This window comes from Fragaria vesca, linkage group LG4 (assembly GCF_000184155.1).
Source record: "Fragaria vesca subsp. vesca linkage group LG4, FraVesHawaii_1.0, whole genome shotgun sequence".
Lineage (NCBI taxonomy): Eukaryota > Viridiplantae > Streptophyta > Magnoliopsida > Rosales > Rosaceae > Fragaria > Fragaria vesca.
In genome coordinates, this window is record NC_020494.1 from 22,342,527 (window position 1) to 22,361,891 (window position 19,365).

The 19,365-nt window shown below is 38.8% G+C and overlaps 4 protein-coding genes across 4 annotated transcripts in view; all 4 read right to left on the reverse strand.

Annotated features, from left to right (window-relative positions):
- The window catches only part of LOC101314461 (lipoyl synthase, chloroplastic-like), a 39,621-nt gene that overhangs the window by 17,590 nt on the left and 2,666 nt on the right, over positions 1 to 19,365 (reverse strand). The gene's annotated exons all lie outside the window — the stretch shown is intronic.
- LOC101302644 (katanin p80 WD40 repeat-containing subunit B1 homolog) lies at positions 517 to 7,478 on the reverse strand. Its single transcript, XM_004297647.1, has 19 exons — positions 7,387 to 7,478; positions 7,174 to 7,295; positions 6,947 to 7,077; positions 6,763 to 6,880; positions 6,448 to 6,674; positions 6,226 to 6,328; positions 5,409 to 5,479; positions 5,204 to 5,278; positions 4,990 to 5,133; positions 4,662 to 4,893; positions 3,973 to 4,491; positions 3,074 to 3,133; positions 2,878 to 2,993; positions 2,474 to 2,599; positions 1,843 to 1,917; positions 1,599 to 1,711; positions 1,267 to 1,383; positions 1,100 to 1,168; positions 517 to 963 (listed from the first exon to the last, which is right to left on the reverse strand). Exons 2-19 carry the CDS (start codon positions 7,199 to 7,201, stop codon positions 900 to 902), a joined length of 2,388 nt encoding a protein of 795 aa, XP_004297695.1. The 5' UTR covers positions 7,202 to 7,295; positions 7,387 to 7,478; the 3' UTR covers positions 517 to 899.
- LOC101303508 (alpha-galactosidase-like) lies at positions 10,092 to 13,504 on the reverse strand. The gene is made up of 15 exons (XM_004297650.1): positions 13,357 to 13,504; positions 12,772 to 12,830; positions 12,547 to 12,603; positions 12,414 to 12,448; positions 12,215 to 12,318; positions 12,016 to 12,091; positions 11,872 to 11,930; positions 11,684 to 11,749; positions 11,501 to 11,584; positions 11,289 to 11,353; positions 11,093 to 11,175; positions 10,898 to 10,988; positions 10,766 to 10,815; positions 10,503 to 10,643; positions 10,092 to 10,402 (listed from the first exon to the last, which is right to left on the reverse strand). The coding sequence occupies exons 1-15, from the start codon at positions 13,494 to 13,496 to the stop codon at positions 10,310 to 10,312; spliced, it is 1,203 nt and encodes a 400-aa protein (XP_004297698.1). The 5' UTR covers positions 13,497 to 13,504; the 3' UTR covers positions 10,092 to 10,309.
- LOC101303798 (pyruvate kinase, cytosolic isozyme-like) lies at positions 13,729 to 18,835 on the reverse strand. Its single transcript, XM_004297651.1, has 4 exons — positions 18,807 to 18,835; positions 18,439 to 18,710; positions 16,386 to 16,847; positions 13,729 to 15,272 (listed from the first exon to the last, which is right to left on the reverse strand). Exons 2-4 carry the CDS (start codon positions 18,694 to 18,696, stop codon positions 14,460 to 14,462), a joined length of 1,533 nt encoding a protein of 510 aa, XP_004297699.1. The 5' UTR covers positions 18,697 to 18,710; positions 18,807 to 18,835; the 3' UTR covers positions 13,729 to 14,459.

The window sequence follows — 19,365 nt, forward strand, 5'->3', positions numbered from 1 at the left end:
CTTCTTTCCTTGAACTTGAATTCTCTCAGGAAGCTTTCAGAACAAAAAAATAAAATTAAAATAAAATAAACGAATTGGGCTTTAACGGGCTAGGCGGAGATGTGTCACGTCTAGGCGGTCTGAGCCTTGATGGCTCTACCCGGCCTAATGTGTGTATAATCATGCAAACAAAACAGTTTGACTGACACGCTTCAAACACACAAGTTTAGATATGAAACCGTGGTTTTATACACATCAAAGTTCTCTTTTATGTACAGATAAAGTTCTCGTTTTTCCGTAACATTTAAAAATTTCTCCTCATGTCTGTACGCCCAAACACTAACCGTATCCGGGGAAACAAACGGCCCCAAAAAGTGCATCTCACAAGCTCAAAAGGACCAAAAATAAATAAAAAATTAGCCCCTACTAGAAGCGCCCTTAGTCGTTTTTAAGACTGAATGAGGCCTTTGAACAATCAAATCAAAGCCGTTGAACACCGGAAGGTTTTATAAAATACAGATATATTTTACACTACCCACCGATCTACTGCATTAGGACATAAATATTTTACACAGAAAGACAAACATAAATCAGCAAGGTGTGGCAAAAAAATGCAGTTTAACTTGGCGGACTTTCAAATAGCTTGGAATGGGTTGTTGTCTTCTCCACGGAGCAGAAATTGAATGGTATTTGCAAATTGCCCAAACAGGATGCAGGGTGACATGTCAAATAGCCTCTCGTTTCTTTAGTGAATAGTTAGAGCCAGCTTGCAGTTAGCACTAATGTACAGCAAGGGTGTGCCAAGCCAGGGCCAGGCAAGACAAAGCATCGAATCATCAGGTGTTGAAGAAGATGCGTATATTGCTCCAAAATGCAAACCCCCTCGAAAATGGCATAAATTAACTGTATAGTACCCTCAGTCATGAAACTTCTTGAAGAGCTAGATTCAACTCCTGTGCAGACTTTGCAATTGATCCTCCTCTTCTATGGGCAAAAGAATGAACAAAAGGATATTGGCATCTCCGGCAAATGAAGTAAAATGCAAAGCAAAGAGCAGTTGCAAAGGGCACAAAAAAAAAAAACAAAAAAAACACACACACACAAAACTACAAAAGGGCACCTGGTAAGAGCAGGCAAACAGCCTTTGACCTTTTCAAGCTCCATGAAACACAAGTTGCAACGCTCCAGCCTATGATAAGTACCTCTGATTAATGCTTAAAATCTAAATACAAAAGAATATAAGAACTGTAAAGTAAAAAATATACATTTGAGCAGAGCAAAGCATACCTTTGCTCGGCTTCAATATCTACACCAACAGATGATGATGCTGATAATGTTGAATAGATCACAGAACCGAATATTCTAACCAGCTTGAGCAGCATTTCTAGAGAAATGCCTAAATGCCTGGATACGATCAGTTAGTCATATAATGGCAACCACTACTGAACTCATAAGGTGAAACTTTATTTGCAGTGAAGTGAATAATGATGTTAATTAACTTTTCAAATCTTAAAAACAAATTTATATCATGAGATGATTTACAAACATATATCTGTTGTTTTAACTTGGCAGTAACAAAATTAGAGAAAAATAGAAAGGAGAGTGCTATCAGTTCTTACCTATCCATGTTGCTTTCTAGAAGGCCAGTGAGGAGTGGCAGAAGACAAGTGCATACATCCAGGGTGACAATGTCCATTTTGTCCGCCATAATGCTAACTACATCAGCAATGACCTGGATTAACAGCACGCAAGAAAGGAACAAAAATCAGTCCTGAACAATAACATTGAAAGGCGATCTGTTCCACATTCTAATTTCCAGAGTTTACCAAAAAAAAAATCAATCAATCAATACCAGTTACTTACAGCATGATCCGACATCTTCTCCATTGCACCAATTACCCCCTTAACATCATTTCTCTGCCAGTATCTATAGACTACCTGCAACAATTACCCACCATTTTCAGCAATTTAGGCATACACTATCTAAAACTGGTCACTTTTACTGTTATGACTAAATAACCCAACAACAAACCCCTACACTGCTTTCATTCCCTACTATTGCTCTGATCCGTAATGCTAGCATCAACAACATTTCTATAATTTCTACCATAAACATCTTGAATAACACAATTTAAAAGAGCTTGCATCTTCGTAGCCAAAATGATGCAAACAGGAAAAGCTCAAAGAAACCTATAATAAAAAAGCAAAGAACTAATGAAATAACTCCCAAAAAAAAAAAAAACTATTCTGATACAACTCAAGTGCTTCTTTGATACAAGAAACTAGAACTTGTTACAAGAAAGAAAGATGGAATCCAACATATAAGGGACAAGAAGCTCATCAAAGCACAATTGACTACCCCAATTATCAAAAATTGCTGCACCGTGCTACATATCAGTCCAAAGATGCCCAATCATCCTATAAAGAAGGACAAGATGCATGGAAAGATAGCACAGAACAAAGTCATAATCATCCAAAAATCAATAAAGATAACCTGTAACTTGGTTGAACGAGATTGCATGGAGCTAACAAATTGGTCATGTTTCTCCAAAACATCAGCAATTGCATCCTCATCACTAGTAGATACCGTTTCTTTTTTTGTAGATGTAGTGTAGCCTCTCTGCTTAAATTTCAAGCAGAACGAAAATTAGATTAAAATTTTTTATCATACCACAGTTAATGGTTTCCCATCGGTGCTCAAAATAATCTTATGGGGAAGGAGAAGTACATCGAGAAATGGCAATGAATTTGCAATTAAATTTAAGTTATGGTAGATGCCATCCTTCAAAAGAAAATAACAATCTGGACCATCTTCTTAAATTATTTATATGATGGGTGTCATGAGAGAAAGTTAGGATGGTATCAAAAAAGCATGACAAATATGAAATGTGGCCATACCGCATTCAAAGGGTTCACTGCAGATGCTGATCCCAGGGTGGTATCGGAGGTAGGTCCCTCATAGTTAGAATATCTATCTCTTCTCTCCCAATTCACAGCAATTGACCGCATTCGTCCTAGATACACCATATATAGCTTGAGTCATACTTCTGTACACTAGTCATAGAAATGAAGCATAACTGAGAAAGAGCTATACCTCCTCTTTGACCTTCAGCAGAGTATGCATCTCTCATCACCTTATGCCCTCGAGTTTCAGCTAAATAGAAAGAAAAAAATATAAGAGGAAAGAAAAGAAGCTACATTTAAAGACAAAAAAGTAATATTAAGATAAGAAGTAAACAAACTTCCATAAATATCCCAGTAATCACTCAATACGAAAACTACCCTGGTGAGAACCAAGGAATGAAATTAAATGAACTGACATTACTACCAAGTTACCACCACACCAGCCTAAACACAATTGTACATACAAAGTTCACGTTAAAAATTCAAGAACCCGATGCAATAATTGGCCATGTGTGGGGAAGGCTATGACCTAATGTTGCAAGGTGTAAAATTCCAAAAGTGGGAATCTATATTCTCAACACCCCCTTCTCAATCAGGATTAAAGTGACCAAGTCAGACATGTGAAAATACCATATTGAGCTAGGTGCCGAACACGTGGGTTATAAGTTGTAGCCTCCAACTTAAAACCAATGGCTATCGATGGAGAGACTCAACACCTTATATATAGTAATCCAAGTCTTAGAATTCCAGATCTAGAATTCTATACTCAAATATTCTCATGGCCAACAAATATGTCATATTTCAGATTCATGGTAGGTTTAGGGAGCCAGATTTACATGTGCATATGCTACATGTTTAACTATGGCCTGTGGTAGATGTACATATGCTACATGTTATTCTCAGCCCAACAAACAATTAGCAAATGAAGTAGTTGATGCAAGAAAAATAGGGACAATCCTGTGTTGCAGTTGAGACTAAAAACATCTAATTGTAGCTATGAGGTGTAGTTTAAAAAACTAAAGATCTTAAATGTTTCTCTTTTTGGAAAACTATGAGTGGAAAGTGTAGGATTGAAGATTAGATACATACAACTTTCATGCTGGAAGCTAGCAGATGGCTCCATCAATGAACTTGTTTCCTGCTTCCCAGGTCCAACACATCTGTCATCCTTCATATTTCTTTCAGCACTATCTATTGCTTGGCTTGAGCTTATAGTTTTTGAGAAACCGCTCCTATCTACAGTAGTGCTTAACTCGGTAGCCTTAGTAGCAATCGATTCAGACACTATAGAGATAGTTGGCCTATCCACTTCTTCTCTGGCATTGGAGAACTTTCGAAAATCATTTGTCTTTGACTGTGAAGAGAATGGCATTGTTCTGCCAGCAACACTGGCTTCTTTTCTGGACTCGGCTGCCAGCTCTGACCTTGCACTAGTTCTAGGCACAATCACAGGTATGACATCTGACTTGTTAAAGGTTTGAACGCTGGTCTTAACAGAATTCCTTTTCAGGGATGTTGCGCTAGGAACTGACACTGAACTAGAAACAATAGCCTTTGGACTGGAGTTCAGACTGATCCGTTGAGGAGTACCAGGAACACTGCCAGTGGCTTCATACATGATCCACAAAAATGCATAGAAAAGTTTAAACATCAGGATAAACGTAATGTAAAATGAGCAGAGAAAAAAAGTGAATTGCAAATACAATAAATATACACAGAAATTTTCCAACAAGAAATAAAAAATAAAAAATAAGATAAGAGGTTTCAAAGTTGCCTACATGTCAACGATTTTGGCTCCTTGGCGGGATCTGAATTTTGGGACACTGATAACCTTCCAAGAGACTTTGTTTCCTTCACTAGAGAATCTGAACTTTGGGAAACAGAGAGCCGGCCTAAACTAGACCTAGCAGCGTTCTCATGGAGTACAGACAGATTACCACCAGCCAAATGTTTTGATTCTGAGTTCCCATTCAATCTGCTAGCATTACCGACTGCATATGGCTCAATGCGCTGCCAATAAGTACATCAGTTTTAAATGAAAATCTACTACCACCAGGTGCAAACAAGAAAAGTTCAAAGTGAGGACAAAGATGAATTGAGAAATACCGAGATGTCTACAACCCACACTCCGACACAACTCTGATTGTAGGAGCATCCAAGAAGTTTACCCTCATGAACATTAAGATCTGACAATCGTGACCATCCCACATCCACAGCATCATGGCATCTTATTGGTTCCCACGAGAATACCTACACAATAAAATTGTAAATAGGCATATTTTATGGCCTGTAATTTTTATAAAGGATAGCAAGAGCTTACCTTCAAACTTTCATGCAATCCACAGAGTAGGGCCCTCCCGTCAGGACTAAATGTCAAAGAACGTACTCCAGTTGTCTGATAAAAGCTCAGAAATTAAACAGATATTACAGTTGCAGTAAAACCCCAAAGAAATTAAGATGCTGATATGGAACTCTAGTTAAATTAGCTAAGACCACGAGCAGTGATCAGTGGGACAAATAAGTACCTCAGGTCCAGCTGAGCCAATAAGCTCAAAGGTTTCAAGATCCCAAAATTTAACTGTCCTATCTGCCGAACCTGAATGCAAAGATGAAGATAAAATGGAGCAGCTTATCTTTAAAATTAATATATTTGTATGGAAATATTAAGGCAAACAAATCTATGTCAAATAAAATATTACAGATCCAATTACACAAACAGTAATAGAACGTTTTGCGAAAAGGATTGAGAATGTATGTAGAAAGAGACGAGGCACAATACCACTTCAGCGGCATATCAGAATGTTTTGAATATATAAAGAACGCATCAACATATAAGGCAAGTTAGATCTTTTCTGCATTGATGCTAAAGAGTGGGAACTAGCAACAAGCTAATGTGGAAATTCAGCCATATTTTCAGAAAGATTGAGCTGATAACTTGGAAAATGGGACGTCTATGAAGAAACATTAATAGAGAATCAAAGAGTCCAATGAATGAGGTCAACTTTAATTAATTTGCCTATCCTTCTGGAGTCTAAGACATCTTTTCACCTCACAGCAGAACACAGGAATGCGTCATGATTTTCTATAATCCCTACTTGCATGTGTTAAACCAAAAAATGAGCAATACTAGCTGTAAACTAGCTGCAAATAAGATAAGAGGTAAAACTTAGAATATATTCAGTTCAATGATGTGAAAATGAAGCTTTAACATTTATCTAATAATCATTCAAGGTAGTATCAGCAAGAAAAAGAGCCCAATTCTGATGACAAAAGATATACTGAGCCAATAATGCCAATTAAAACTGTAGAGCCAATTAGCAGAAAAGAAATGGTAACACCAACCTGTTGCGAGCAGGAATTCATGGGGATGAAAGTCTATACATTGTATCTGGCCCTCATGACATTTAAAATCATGCAGGAGCTTTCCAGCAGTGAGATCCCACAACTGTTAAATATCACATGTCAGAGAAAAGAAAAGGAATGATTTAGTCCTCTATTTACAAATTACCTGACAATTGACATGTGTTAAGTTCCATGACTTAAAATAAAGAGAAGAGTTATAACCTTCACTGTGTTGTCCTCTCCACCAGAAACAACCCAACGTCCATCGGGGGTAAACCTGATGGCATTGACTCCTCGTGTGTGGCCTTTATATGTGTGAATACAGCCCTTCTTCCTGATATCCCATATTTTTAAATTTGTGTCGAGGGAGCCAGATGCGAAGAACTCTCCGAAAGGATGGAAATCAACAGATATACAATTGGATCTGTGACCAGTAAGGGTGCGAACAACTACATGTTACAAAAGCAACAAATGAAAACATTAGTGGGGAAGCAAGCAATGAAAACATGTACAGAAGGCAAGGAAAAGTTATCATACTCTTAGCCTCTTCTAAATCCCAAAGCTTAATTGTACCACTTGCGGCCCCTGCGGCAACTAAGACCTCGGAAGAATCAAAGCTGACGGAATCAATGCCACTGGTGTGTCCAGACAAGCTCTGCGAGGTTGAGGAGTATATTAGTATACAAGTAAAAATGGAAAAGGAGAGGTTGTGAGGCATTACCAGTAAGGCATTGGGTTTGCCAATGGCCCACAGATTGACCTTGTGATCTTCTCCGCCAGTAACAAGAACCCTGGAAGTTTTCCGGCCAATCTTGAGGCAATTGACGGCGGAAGTGTGGGCAACGAATTCCTCTGATGCAACCCAGGTCAAGGATAACACTAGTACCCTAAATCAGCTAAATCATAACTCGACAAAAATAAAAACAACAACAACGGAGGATTGGATACGTAATTTGTAAGCGCGCTTAGTAGTCATGAATGAAACCCTAGCAAATTTCTCGCCGGCTCTCGTCCCCAGACATTCAAATCAACTCTCCTTGCCTCTCTCCTCTTGCTCACTCCAGATCTCTCTAGATTTTCAAAATGTAATTGAAAATATACACGTGAGGGGAAACAGAGTAGATCAGAGACGAAAGCTGTTGAAAGACAATGAAAGCTTACATTGGTTGGTTGGAAACGCTTCTTGCTTTCAAATTTCTCTTGCTTCTTCTTCTTCTTCTTCGCTCAAAGCAACTCTCTCTTTCTACTTCCTGGTTACTCTGCAACTTTCTTTTTGTTTTCTTTCGTAAAAATTGGAAATGCGGGGAAAACAGTAGCGTAATAGAGTATTCTTACAACATAATTAAAGTCGGACGCAGTAAATTCAGTTTCTGATTTCATTTCCCAGTCTTGCAAAAATGATGCAGATGGCCCATCAGCCCGTTGTTGGTTGCTCGATCAAACTCAAAGACAGCCCCATTTTCACTATTTTTTGGATTTTTTCTGTTTTTTTTTTAAAAGGAGATTTTTTTTATAAAAAAAATAAAGAGATGACGTAGCTGTCCTCAAGTCTCGACTAATAAAATGTTGAGAGCTCTCACTCTCTCTCTTCAATAGCGACGACCATCCTTAAAGTTGTGTCGTGTTGGTGCTCTTCGTGTATGGCACCCGCGTTCAAACTTCAAGTTGTCATTTTCAGATCACATCAGTTCGTTGATCGAATTCTATCAATATTGAATGGTGTGACGTGGTTCGGTCGGTCGGTAGCCGAAGAAGGTTGAGGCTACTTTATGGGTTGCTCGACACAAATCAAGTTTGGGATCCTGGCTCCAAGTAGTGGTGTCTACAACGGCTTCTCCTAGATTAGAGTTTTCGGTCGCCACTGAGTGGGTCAGGCTAATCAGTTGGCAGCGCACCATTGTGGTATATGGAAGGTCGCGCTGTAGTGGAAGGGTGCCGGAGGTAAGGTCGGCCTCGGTGGTTGTATTCTTTTCCCCACAGAGACTAGACAGTGGTTGCAATGCTTGAGTAGCCAGAGGTGTGGGTGCCCCGAGCAGTTTTTGCCCGACCTAAGACATTGGTATTTCGACTTGGCATATTGGCTTTTGGACTAGGAGCATGTTCACCCATTGGGTTAGTTGAACACACTGACCTGGGTCACCTGGGTTAGAATACTCGCATGAAAAATTTCATGGGTGGAAGCAAGCATTTTTGGGCTGTGTTACTTTGCCTATGTGGTTCTAACCTGGGTTGGATTTTATTGTCACTGGTGGACTTGCTCTAAAAGGTTCTTAGGCACAATCATTATTGGGTTTGCATTTGGCAACTGGCAGAGCCCTAATTGGAAAGACTTCCTCTTCGATGGTCTCTGATGTTATTGAATAAGTTAGATGATCCTGACATGTACTGTTTATTGATCAAGAAGCCCCATTTTAGAGTTACCAACATAGAGATAGCTTAAGGTTATCTGAATGTTTTGATAGCCTAGGTGGATTATGTTCATGTTGTTCTTCTACATTAATTTGATCAATAAAATAACTTTACATCCTAGTTCAAGAAATTAGTCTCGATTAATGAAATTACTTGATACAATTGGGGACATTAAACTTATACCTCTCATTACAGAAACCTGAAATAATATCTGAAATCTCTATAATAAACATGTACACAAACAATTAAGGACCAACTAGCAAAGAGTGCTTTAATGGCTACTCCATTTATTTTTACTTTTTACAGCAGTGACACAATAGAAAGATCACTCAACATGTAACACCATTATATATTCTAATGTCTAATACTCTAGTTTTCCAACTATATTGCACCGAAAGACATATTTGACGACGTGCACTCAGCTTCACCCTACCACTAGGGGCAGTGACCATTTCATGATGCACGAAACTCGCCGCTTACCTACTTTAAACAAGGCACACTGAGTGCACACACAAGCCGGAAGCTTGACTAGCCATGCAAAATGCGCAAAAAAGAGCCCAAACCTCACCTCCTGCCTAGACATTTCAGAAAACCAAGCCACCAAACAGGGCCCAGCCCAAATCTTGTTGAACCCTCACCATTGTCTGCTCTTGCTAGTCAAGCCACAGGTGGCGGGTCTTGATCTAAGACCCAAGGACAATAGCCCCTACACGGCTATTAGAGGTCCATAGCCAGTGCATCCTGTCCACCGTCATCCATCCCCAAGCCTCGTCCTCCCACCCAATCTAGGAGTTCTTTGACCCATATAAAATTTGTGCGCCTCCACCATCTCTACATAACCAGTAACCAAGTCGTCATCCCGAAGTCTACCACCCTTTGCTTCTGGGTCACCAATCTAGCGTCACTAGTCACACACCCATTAAGCAATCTGACCTGCACCTCTGGTTCGTAGTAAGTCGATCAAACCCTCCCTACCACCAGCCCCTACACTCCTCGATTAGGATCGAAGCCACACCGATCAGAGGAGCTGTGATGATCAAGAAACTGATCCCGTCTGACGACAACGTCCATGGACGTGTCATCTGACGGAGGCAAAACTAACTTTTCAAACACTAGTGCATCAATGAGAGTTTTGTTTTGTTCTTTTTTTTTTCTTTTACTCCTTTTTCAATAACCATCAACCTCTAGTCTTGTCTATCTGAAAATGGTAACGGAAGAGAATGTAATGACTGTTATAACACTCATTATATCTATAAATTATTCATTTGCATTCAAAAAAAAAAATCAAACTCCAATCATAATATCAAGGGGACAATTTAAGTTTTTTCATTTAACTTTGTCTATTACTTCGCTTATCAATTGTCATACTTAATTATTGATAAGCGAAGTAATAGACAAAGTTTAACTTATTTGAGACAAATGATTAGTTTTAATCTGTCGTTGTAATCATGTATTACAAAATTTTCATTTACCCATGATCAACATAAGGATGATATGTAATGACATTTGTTTGGCTTGAGTTGTATCATATCGACATAATATTTTAAATAAATTAAAGTGACTCAAAATACAAAGATAGATTGATCGGCCCATCCAGACGCAATCCACACTGTGTTGCAAGTCAAGTTTCAGTGACATGCCTATTGCGAAAAAGTACCACTCATGTCGTGCATAGCTAGGAGATTGGCTTCAGCACATACATTTTGCATGCATGGGAGTCCATAGTGGCCGTCAAGTTTCCAACAAATCTTTTCTTCAGTGTCTTGTGCTGCATTTCGTTACCCAGGACACAAACACACATCAGTAACAGAAGATATTGCACTACCCGAGCTGCGCATAATATGATATCAAACATGTAATAATCATACCTCCCAAAGATCTCTTGCTTCAACAACACTGTTTGGGGGGATACCAATGTCATCCCAGTAGCCTGTAATGGATGTGCGCCACGACCCTCGGTTGACAAGGAGTAAGGCAACTCTGTAGCCTGAAAGGGGGCCAGCCCAAACCTGTTGGAAAATAGATGCATCCGAAATGGGTGGTAAGTAAAAAATCTCAGTTACAGAACTATTACCAAGGCACAACAGCTAGTTGATCAATTGAAAAAAACTGCTGTCACTTTCAATCTTACCTCAAGGTCTCCTTCCATTCTAACCTTTTTAGCTTGGACACCAAGTGGATCTGTTATAGTTAACCAGCAAAAATTCAGGGTTCTATAATCGAAGGATACATTTTTTAGCCAAAGGTTGTAACTCGTAACTACCTTGGTTGACAGAGATAACCTCTTCATTTGCAATGATCTCCATAGTCTCTTTTGTCATATTCCTCACATCACAACCGATAAGAAGGGGAGCCTGCAGCAGTACAAACGTACAGTATTGACTATTTGTAACCGAACAGATATCCGGAATTCATATTTCACACAACGAGAGCAAATATCACTGAGCAGAAAGAAAACCTTAGATATGGCCCATATGCTAAAATGGACTACATATTCATCCTTTGTCATTCCTCCATTTCCCACCTCAAGCATGTCGGGATCTGTACATATTCGCCACCAAAAAATAAAATTAGCTTTCTTAGATAAACATACGGAATGAGGCTAAAGACAGTGTTGGTGAAACAGGATTTCATTGCATTAGGGGACTACTTACCATTCCAACCACCAGGTCGAGCAAATTCAGCATAAACTTCATTCATGTCTGCTCTGGAGATCATACTGCCGAGAGATGCAAGAAAAGAATTAGTGAGATCCACTGTTAGCATATCATGTTATATAAACACACACACATGGACAAGCACAGCCGAAGAGAAAATAATGGATAAAATACAAATTTTGAGAGCTAATGAAGAACAGAGTTTCCACCTTTCCCATGTATCAGAAATGTCATTAGTAGTTCTCCAGCTGTTTCCAACTTTAGCACCCCATAAAGCAGGATGCAAATCTCCCCTAAAAACGAGACAGGGAATAAAGTCAAAGGAATAACAAAGAGGAAACTCAGGAAAGTATCACAAGCAAACTAAAACTATATGGCGGCTTCAAAATTACCATTCACACAGAGAAAAGAATATGGGACGGTCTGCTTTCATCAGTTCCCGGGTCATGACAGGATATCTACAAGACGATATGGAAATTTTCACAGAAGGTACACTCATTCAGGGAAACGAAAGTACAGGCAGGGATAGCTATCAATTTCCAGCACTAGTGCAGTATCATGGTACATATACTATGTTTACCTAACAGTTGGTTTGGAGTTATCAGTATTACAGTTGTCATACTTCAAATAATCAATACCCTGCAAAAGAAAGGAAACATTTAAAGATTCCATTAGTAAAAATCATTAACAGATATTATCTCCCTGTGATTAGAATTTATCATACCCAATCAGCAAAAATTTTGGCATCTTGCTTCTCGTGACCAAGTGAACCAGGCATGGTTTTGCTGCAAGTAAAATACCTGCAATGTACAAGAGCGTGAATTATTTTTCCAGTTGTAACAAGTAATATATCATCATCCCACCACAATTAGTCAATTATGCTGCATATATATCTGTACGAGGGTGTGTAAGAGTCCTGATACCCTGCATCTGAGTAGATTCCTAGCTTTAGTCCCTTGCTGTGCACATAATCCGCAAGAGCTTTAATGCCAGATGGAAATGTGGAATTCTTGGGCACTAGATTTCCCTGAATAGGAAATCTTATGGTTAGAAATCCCTTCTATCCTTTGAAATCAGCTTTATAAGGATGAAGTGATTGGAATTAAAAAGAGAAACATATACCTTGTCATCACGAGCTGCTTCAGCCCAACAATCATCTATAGGTAACAAGCAATTAAGTATCCCATCATTCACGTATGAGTACTGAATAAATTCTTATAAAATATAGAAATACACAAACAGATTGACAATTTACCAATGTTAACATAGGTGTATCCAAGTTTAGATAGACCAGTAGAAATCAGAGCATCAGCTGTCAAACCAGAAAAAAGAAGAACTGTTATCATCCCCTAATGTACATAACAAACAAGTCAGTCCAGCACATGTTGAAAGCTGCTTCTGACCCGGGTTTCTGACTAATTGCCATCACTTTGATTTATGATTTTAGTATGTCAAACTTAGACTGAGCATGAGGTCTTACCGGTTGCTTTGATGATGTTCTCATCAATCTTGCAGTTGAAGTGATTCCAACTATTCCACCTAAGCAAAGAGAAGAGAAGTAATTAATACCACAGGTGACAAGTTCTTTCAAACTTAGGAAAAAGATAGTTGCAGCAGTTACACATATTGACCATGGATTAGGATATGGAAAATTCAGAATTTGGAATAAAATAAAGGGTTCTCGTGTTATATACCAAACTCCAAGCATTCCACAGTAAAAATTAAACCAGGGATTATAGACATGGGATACTCCTTTCAATAGAAAGGGATGACAGGAATAGGTGATCAAAACGTACATACTTAGAAGGTTAAAAAGAATCTTATTCTTCTTAGAGTTGCATAGTAATTGGAGATTAAGGATTGACATCAACCAGAAACAATGCAAAAACTCCCAGAACAGCTATTCTTGTACTTCCTTTTCTTTTCGTTTTAATTTTTCTTGTCAACAGCACTATCCCGTTTACTAAGTAAAGGATTTTATATTCTATTGTGACTGCAAAATCATTATGGCGTGGGGGCAATAGGTAGTGAAACAAGAGAAAGAATGCAGAGATGAATGTGTTACCCCATGGGAGGAGTCACTCCAAGCCCATTAGCAAGCAGATTCCGTCTCTGCTGCTCTTTGATATCTGCCATCATCATTCGTCTTACCGGTGAAGCGTAAGCACCCATTAACATCACCATCAACACCGTCAGTACAATCATCCTCTTTGTTACAGCAGCATCACCACCACTGTTCCACCTCATGTTCACCATCTCTAATGCAGCACTACTTCTTCTGTATCTATCTCTCTCCCCCTTGTCAGAGCTTGCTTACTTATGGTGGAGCTTGACGAGTTTGAAACTTTGAATTGAACAAGAATTTCTTTGACGTGATTTGATAACGTGGCGGTATGCGTGCCTAATATATATTTAACACCTTAATAAACAGAATAATGATCCAAATATTTGAATTTGAATTCTAGAAAGATAACGCTTCCTGAAAGTCTGTAATAGACAAGGATAAGAGAGAAGAATACAAGTTCTTTTCAGAAAAAGAGAGACGAATACAAGTCAGACAAGGATACGAATATAACGTCCCTAGACTCTTCTTAAATAAAGGCTAATGAGTTAACGAGAAAGAGACGTCGTAGCTGAAAGGCGCATGCTTTATGCGCGGAGTGCGTGGTGACACCGACACATGCATCGAGTTGTCCCTTGGTTTTGGTCCATACTCCATTTCCATGTAGTGATTCTGGCCTGGTGAATGGTGATCTGCTGCTGCTATTGCTACTCGTGCATGCTCGCTATTCTCATCTAATCTGATCCCACCTCGCTTATAATACCAACGACATGTTCACTGTAAGAATGTAGAGTATTCATTTCACACAAGCAGTAAGCCAGTAGGTTTCATTTCAGCTTGAATGTCTGATCACTCGACCATTTCTATGACCTTGACCGTTATTGATACTTGTAGGGTTTCCTGAATCTTATTTTTATTTCAGGAAATTAGCTCATAAAGTACACAGCATTAGCTCAACATAGGACCTAGAGGTCCCCATAGCCTCTCACATTAGGGAAAGAAAATATACTAGATTGTTCAGTGCTTTGACAGCTAAAACCACAGCGGTATAAGAGAAACCTGAAAGCAAAGTCTTCCCCTAGGATGCGATATGTGCATCCTCAACATTACTTCACTATGCAGATCTTGATGACAGATGCAACTCCGATACGATGAAGTGCCACCACAGCATCACCAGGCTGGCACAGTCTCCTTTTTGTTGCCGACTTTAGAGCAGCATCCAGGATCACCTCAGTGGATTCAGAATCGGTGGCCTTCGCAGATCCTTCAGCCAATAGAGGAATCAAACCCCTGTATATCAGGCTATGTCTTGCTGGAGTCTCATCACTGCAGTCCCAATCAAACGAGTCTGTGGTCAAAACTGGAACAACCACCGACAGGATAGGAACAGCTGGCCTGTACTTGGCCACCAATTTTGCGGTGCTCCCCCCACGTGTCAACACAACAATGAGTTTGGCCCTTGCCTTGTTGGCTGTTCGGACAGCAGAGGATGCAAGACTCTCCAATGGGCTCATTGGAAGTGGTGTAGACTTTATCATCTCCTTGAAGATAGCCCCATAGTCAAGGGAAGATTCTGCCTCGATACATATCCGAGCCATGATCTTCACAGCGAGTTCTGGATAGGACCCAGCTGCACTCTCACCACTAAGCATGACACAATCAGTGCCATCAAGGACAGCATTAGCTACATCTGTGGCTTCAGCACGCGTTGGTCGTGGAGACTTGATCATGGATTCAAGCATCTGAGTGGCCGTGACAACAGGCTTTCCCACAAGGTTACACTTATATATCATCATTTTTTGTGCCAGAAAAATTTTCTCAACTGGGATTTCCATACCAAGATCACCTCGTGCAACCATGAATGAGTCAGTCTCACGCAGTATCTCATCAAAGTTGATAACACCCTCCTGGTTTTCAACCTTCAAAAAAACAAAACAAAACAGCAAACCCAAATTCACTAGTTAACCTCTGAAAACAACTCTGCTCTAGACAATAGCGAAATTATCTTTCCGAAAAAAATACAAGCAAAATTTTGATCCCTATTAATGATAATGCAAAAACATTGCCAAGCATTAGTATCCACGTTACTCGTGCAAATCAATGGCTCCATCCATAAAGGGAAGACACGTGTGGATGGACAAAACATATATTCATAACACACAGCATCAGAACATAAGCTAATTAACTAGATATGTCACATGAGCACTTCAAAAGTGCTTGATGCTCTTAAATCATCTCACTTCTACACAAACAAATTCCTAGTCCTGTAAGATGTTCAGTGCTTGGGTGCTAAAAAGAAAAACATCAGGTTTGGCTGATTAACAATTATAATGCATACGCTTGCAAATAAAATTAACTGACATGAAACCCCTGGTTAACATGATGAGTTCCTGATCGGTACTGGGGAAATGAATTAACTCCCCCCACCGTCGAGGCGAAGTAGGGTATAACATCAATTTCAGTACAAGTATTGGACAAGCTCTTTGCAATGAAATATAGCTCCATACGGTAGAGAACTCCATACAGGCGACATAAACTACTACTGTACATATATAAATCCACCACTGTGGGGAGGTAGTCTACCACTGTCAAAACTAGAGTATTGCTAAATTAATGCACATCTGTTCCCCTAAAACAAATAGGTTTTAACCATAACTTTGACTTGGGAAAATTATGAGCTTGAAGCTCGTAAAATAAAATGAAAGAGAATGATGAGAAAGAAAGAAGGAAAAAAATAATAATGGGTGAAGTGTGATTGGGTAAGTTTTGGATTACTTCAGAGCACAGAGATCATTTTTAGTTTGTGGAAGAACCAAATTGTTCTTCAATTTTTTATCTTCTTGTTGAATGGATGTACGCAAGAGGTCAAAGTATCGATCTCTCAATGCTTGTGTTCTTGCATGTTTAAAGTTTAGTGTTTTTGCTTTCTTATTTGATCTTAGGGAGAAGCTCACCAGGATTCCCGGCCCCAACAATAAGCACATGAATTAAACTAATGCATGGACACTAAAAGTTGAAAGGAAATAACATACCTTTGACATCAACTGTATGTTCTTGGCATGGGGTCCAAGAACTTTACGGACATTAACTAGATCTGATCCTTTGCGTACAAATGAAAGAGCAATCATATCAATGTTGTTAGGAACACCCCATCCCAGAATATCTTCCCTGTCCTTCTCTGTCAGTGTGGGAAGATCAACCACAACACCAGGAAGATTGACATTTTTCCTCTCACCCAGCATTGCACTGTTTTCACAACGGCACCTCACAATACCAGCCGCTGGATCACAAGACAAGACAGCGAGGGTAATGGTGCCATCTGCACATAAAATGGTATTTCCAGGCTTCAAGTCCACGGCCAGCTTTTTGTAGCTCATGGAAATGGTCTCTGGATCTCCCTTGATGTTGTAGTCAGTGGTAATGGTGATTTCCTGGCCTTCCTTAAGTTGAATGGGTTTCCCATCCTTGAGGAATCCAGTCCGAATCTCAGGTCCCTACAAAAAAGAAAAAGAAAAAGGAATTCCATGAGTTTGCACAAAGACAGGGCCTTATAAAAACAGCGGGTTGATGACATTAAACACAGATCAAGGGAGAAGGGGAAAAAAAAAAAACCCTTAGCTTCTATGACCATCCTCATTTGTTGATTTGATAAAGTTTGGACGTTGGTTTACCACATTCCACCAAAGGGTTTAGGTGACAGCACAGTAAGTGGTATTCGATTGTGCAATAAAATGAATCTATACATTATCCATGCCGGAAGCAGATTAATTAGAAGATTTAAAACTCAAATTAGTAGAAGATAAGTTGCTCAGTTTGTATTTCTCTTGAAAAATCATAGGCGGCATGAAAAGGTAACGCACAAGTCAATTAGGGGGGTGTATTGTAATTTGATTCATACAGACTAATTTTAATCAATTGACTTTTTGAAAAGTCTATACTCTTTGAAAAGTTCAAAGACTTTCACTGATTTCTTAAAACAATCGATTTTTAATCACAGACTTTAACTGATTTCTGAAATCTACAGATTTCATATGAATGACTTATGTAGATTTCTTAATACTTACAGAGTTACATAAAAGGAAAAAAAAAATAAAGATGTAATGACAAACACATAATGACACCGATTATAAGTTTAGTGCTCATCTATCTAATTTAGAGTTACATACCGTTGTAATATAAAGATGTAATGACAAACACATAATGACACCGATTATAAGTTTAGTGCTCATCTATCTAATTTCGATACATACCGTTGTAATATTTGATTGAAATACATAAACATAAGTAACAAAAAAAACTATATTAACTTAACAACACGCATACTTGTACGTTAACCAAAGACACATATTCTAAAGTGAGACATTAGATGTTCACAGTTTAATTCATGTACGCTAATATAATAATATATGATCATGTGGTTCTAATATCAAGAGTTAGTATATAACATTTAGGTTATCGAGGGTTCCAAGCATTACAATTGAAATACAACAAAATATTAACATTCAAAAAATTGAAAAGAATAGGTAGAATAGAACATTGGTAGCACAAAATATTATAAAAAAAGAAAAAAAAAAAGATGATGTATTGTAGGATCAACCTATTCACATGTAAAGAGAAAGTCTATCGTAGACTTTTCCAAATCTTTGCTCTAGTGGATGGAAAAATATTGGAGTTTGGTGTGTGTAATTTACACTACAAAGTCCATAATTATCCATGAGTTATTAATTCCATAAGTATGAATGATATTTTGAATACATCTGAACTTTTATTCATTTTAAAAAGTCTTAATTGAATACCTCTAAACTTTGATGGAATTCATAATGATTTTTTAAAATCTAGTTGAATACACCCAGACTTTGATAGATTTTTAAAAGTCTGTATTGAATACACCTAAACTTTCAAATTCCATAGACTTCTTTAAAACTTCCACTAATTCCATATACAATACACCCCCCTTAGTCAATATCATAGGCAGAAAATTGAGGCACAAAGCTAATAATGTGGGTAGGTGGCAATGGTGTATTATATTTATAACAAAAAAAAAGAAGAAAAAAAATAATAATAAAAGGAAGAGAAACAAGGGACCTTGGTATCGAGCATGAGGGCGCAGAGGATCTGAGTGTTGTGCATGGCAGTGCGGAGGTTGTTGAGGGTCTCCTGGTGGTAGTCGTGAGTGCCATGGGAGAAGTTAAAGCGAGCAACATTCATGCCAGCCCTCAGCAGCTTCTCCAACATCTCCACCGACCGAGATGAAGGCCCCAAAGTGCACACGATCTTCGTCTTCGGTATACGCCCATCATTCGGCAGCTCCTTCAGTATTCCCTCTATGTCTATGTTCGCCATGATTCGATTCTATTCTGTAACCACACAAAAACTCAGATCTATCAATTTCCATCACTCAAATCGCAAGATCAGGCAAGCAGCCAGAGAGGGAGGAGCTCAGGACCACTCACCGCAACTTCGAGCTCGTGCTTTGCTCACCACCACAGAGTGTAAAGTAGAAAGTAGAAAGTAGAGAGTCCCAAACTCCCAATTGCATTATGTAGTGCGAGTGAAACCGTGGGCAGCTTTCAAACCACTCTTGACTGAACGGTGACAAGATTACAGCGAGGATCCTATATTTACCCCAAGGGGTAAAAGTAAAGTAATTTCGTTTTTTTTTTTTAAATGTTCAAATAACAACAACAAATAGAGCTACAAGAAATCTTTTTTACGAAACATACATTCTCAGGAGATCCAAATGGAACGATGGAAACACATCAAGTGGGAGACAATGAAACCATATAAAAAAGTGATGGAGGAGAGCGAGCTAAGCATGCTCTAGCTCTTATTCCCCAACCTATGCACGCGGACCAATTAGGGTTTGTGACAAACTTAAAGCCTCAAAAGGCCTACTTGAAGTCAGTTGAACTTATAACTTCAAAGTTATTAATTAATCTTTTTAACCAACCAAGTCACAACTCATCGAAAAACTCACCACTCATGAAATGAGAGAGAATATTGGTACCGTGA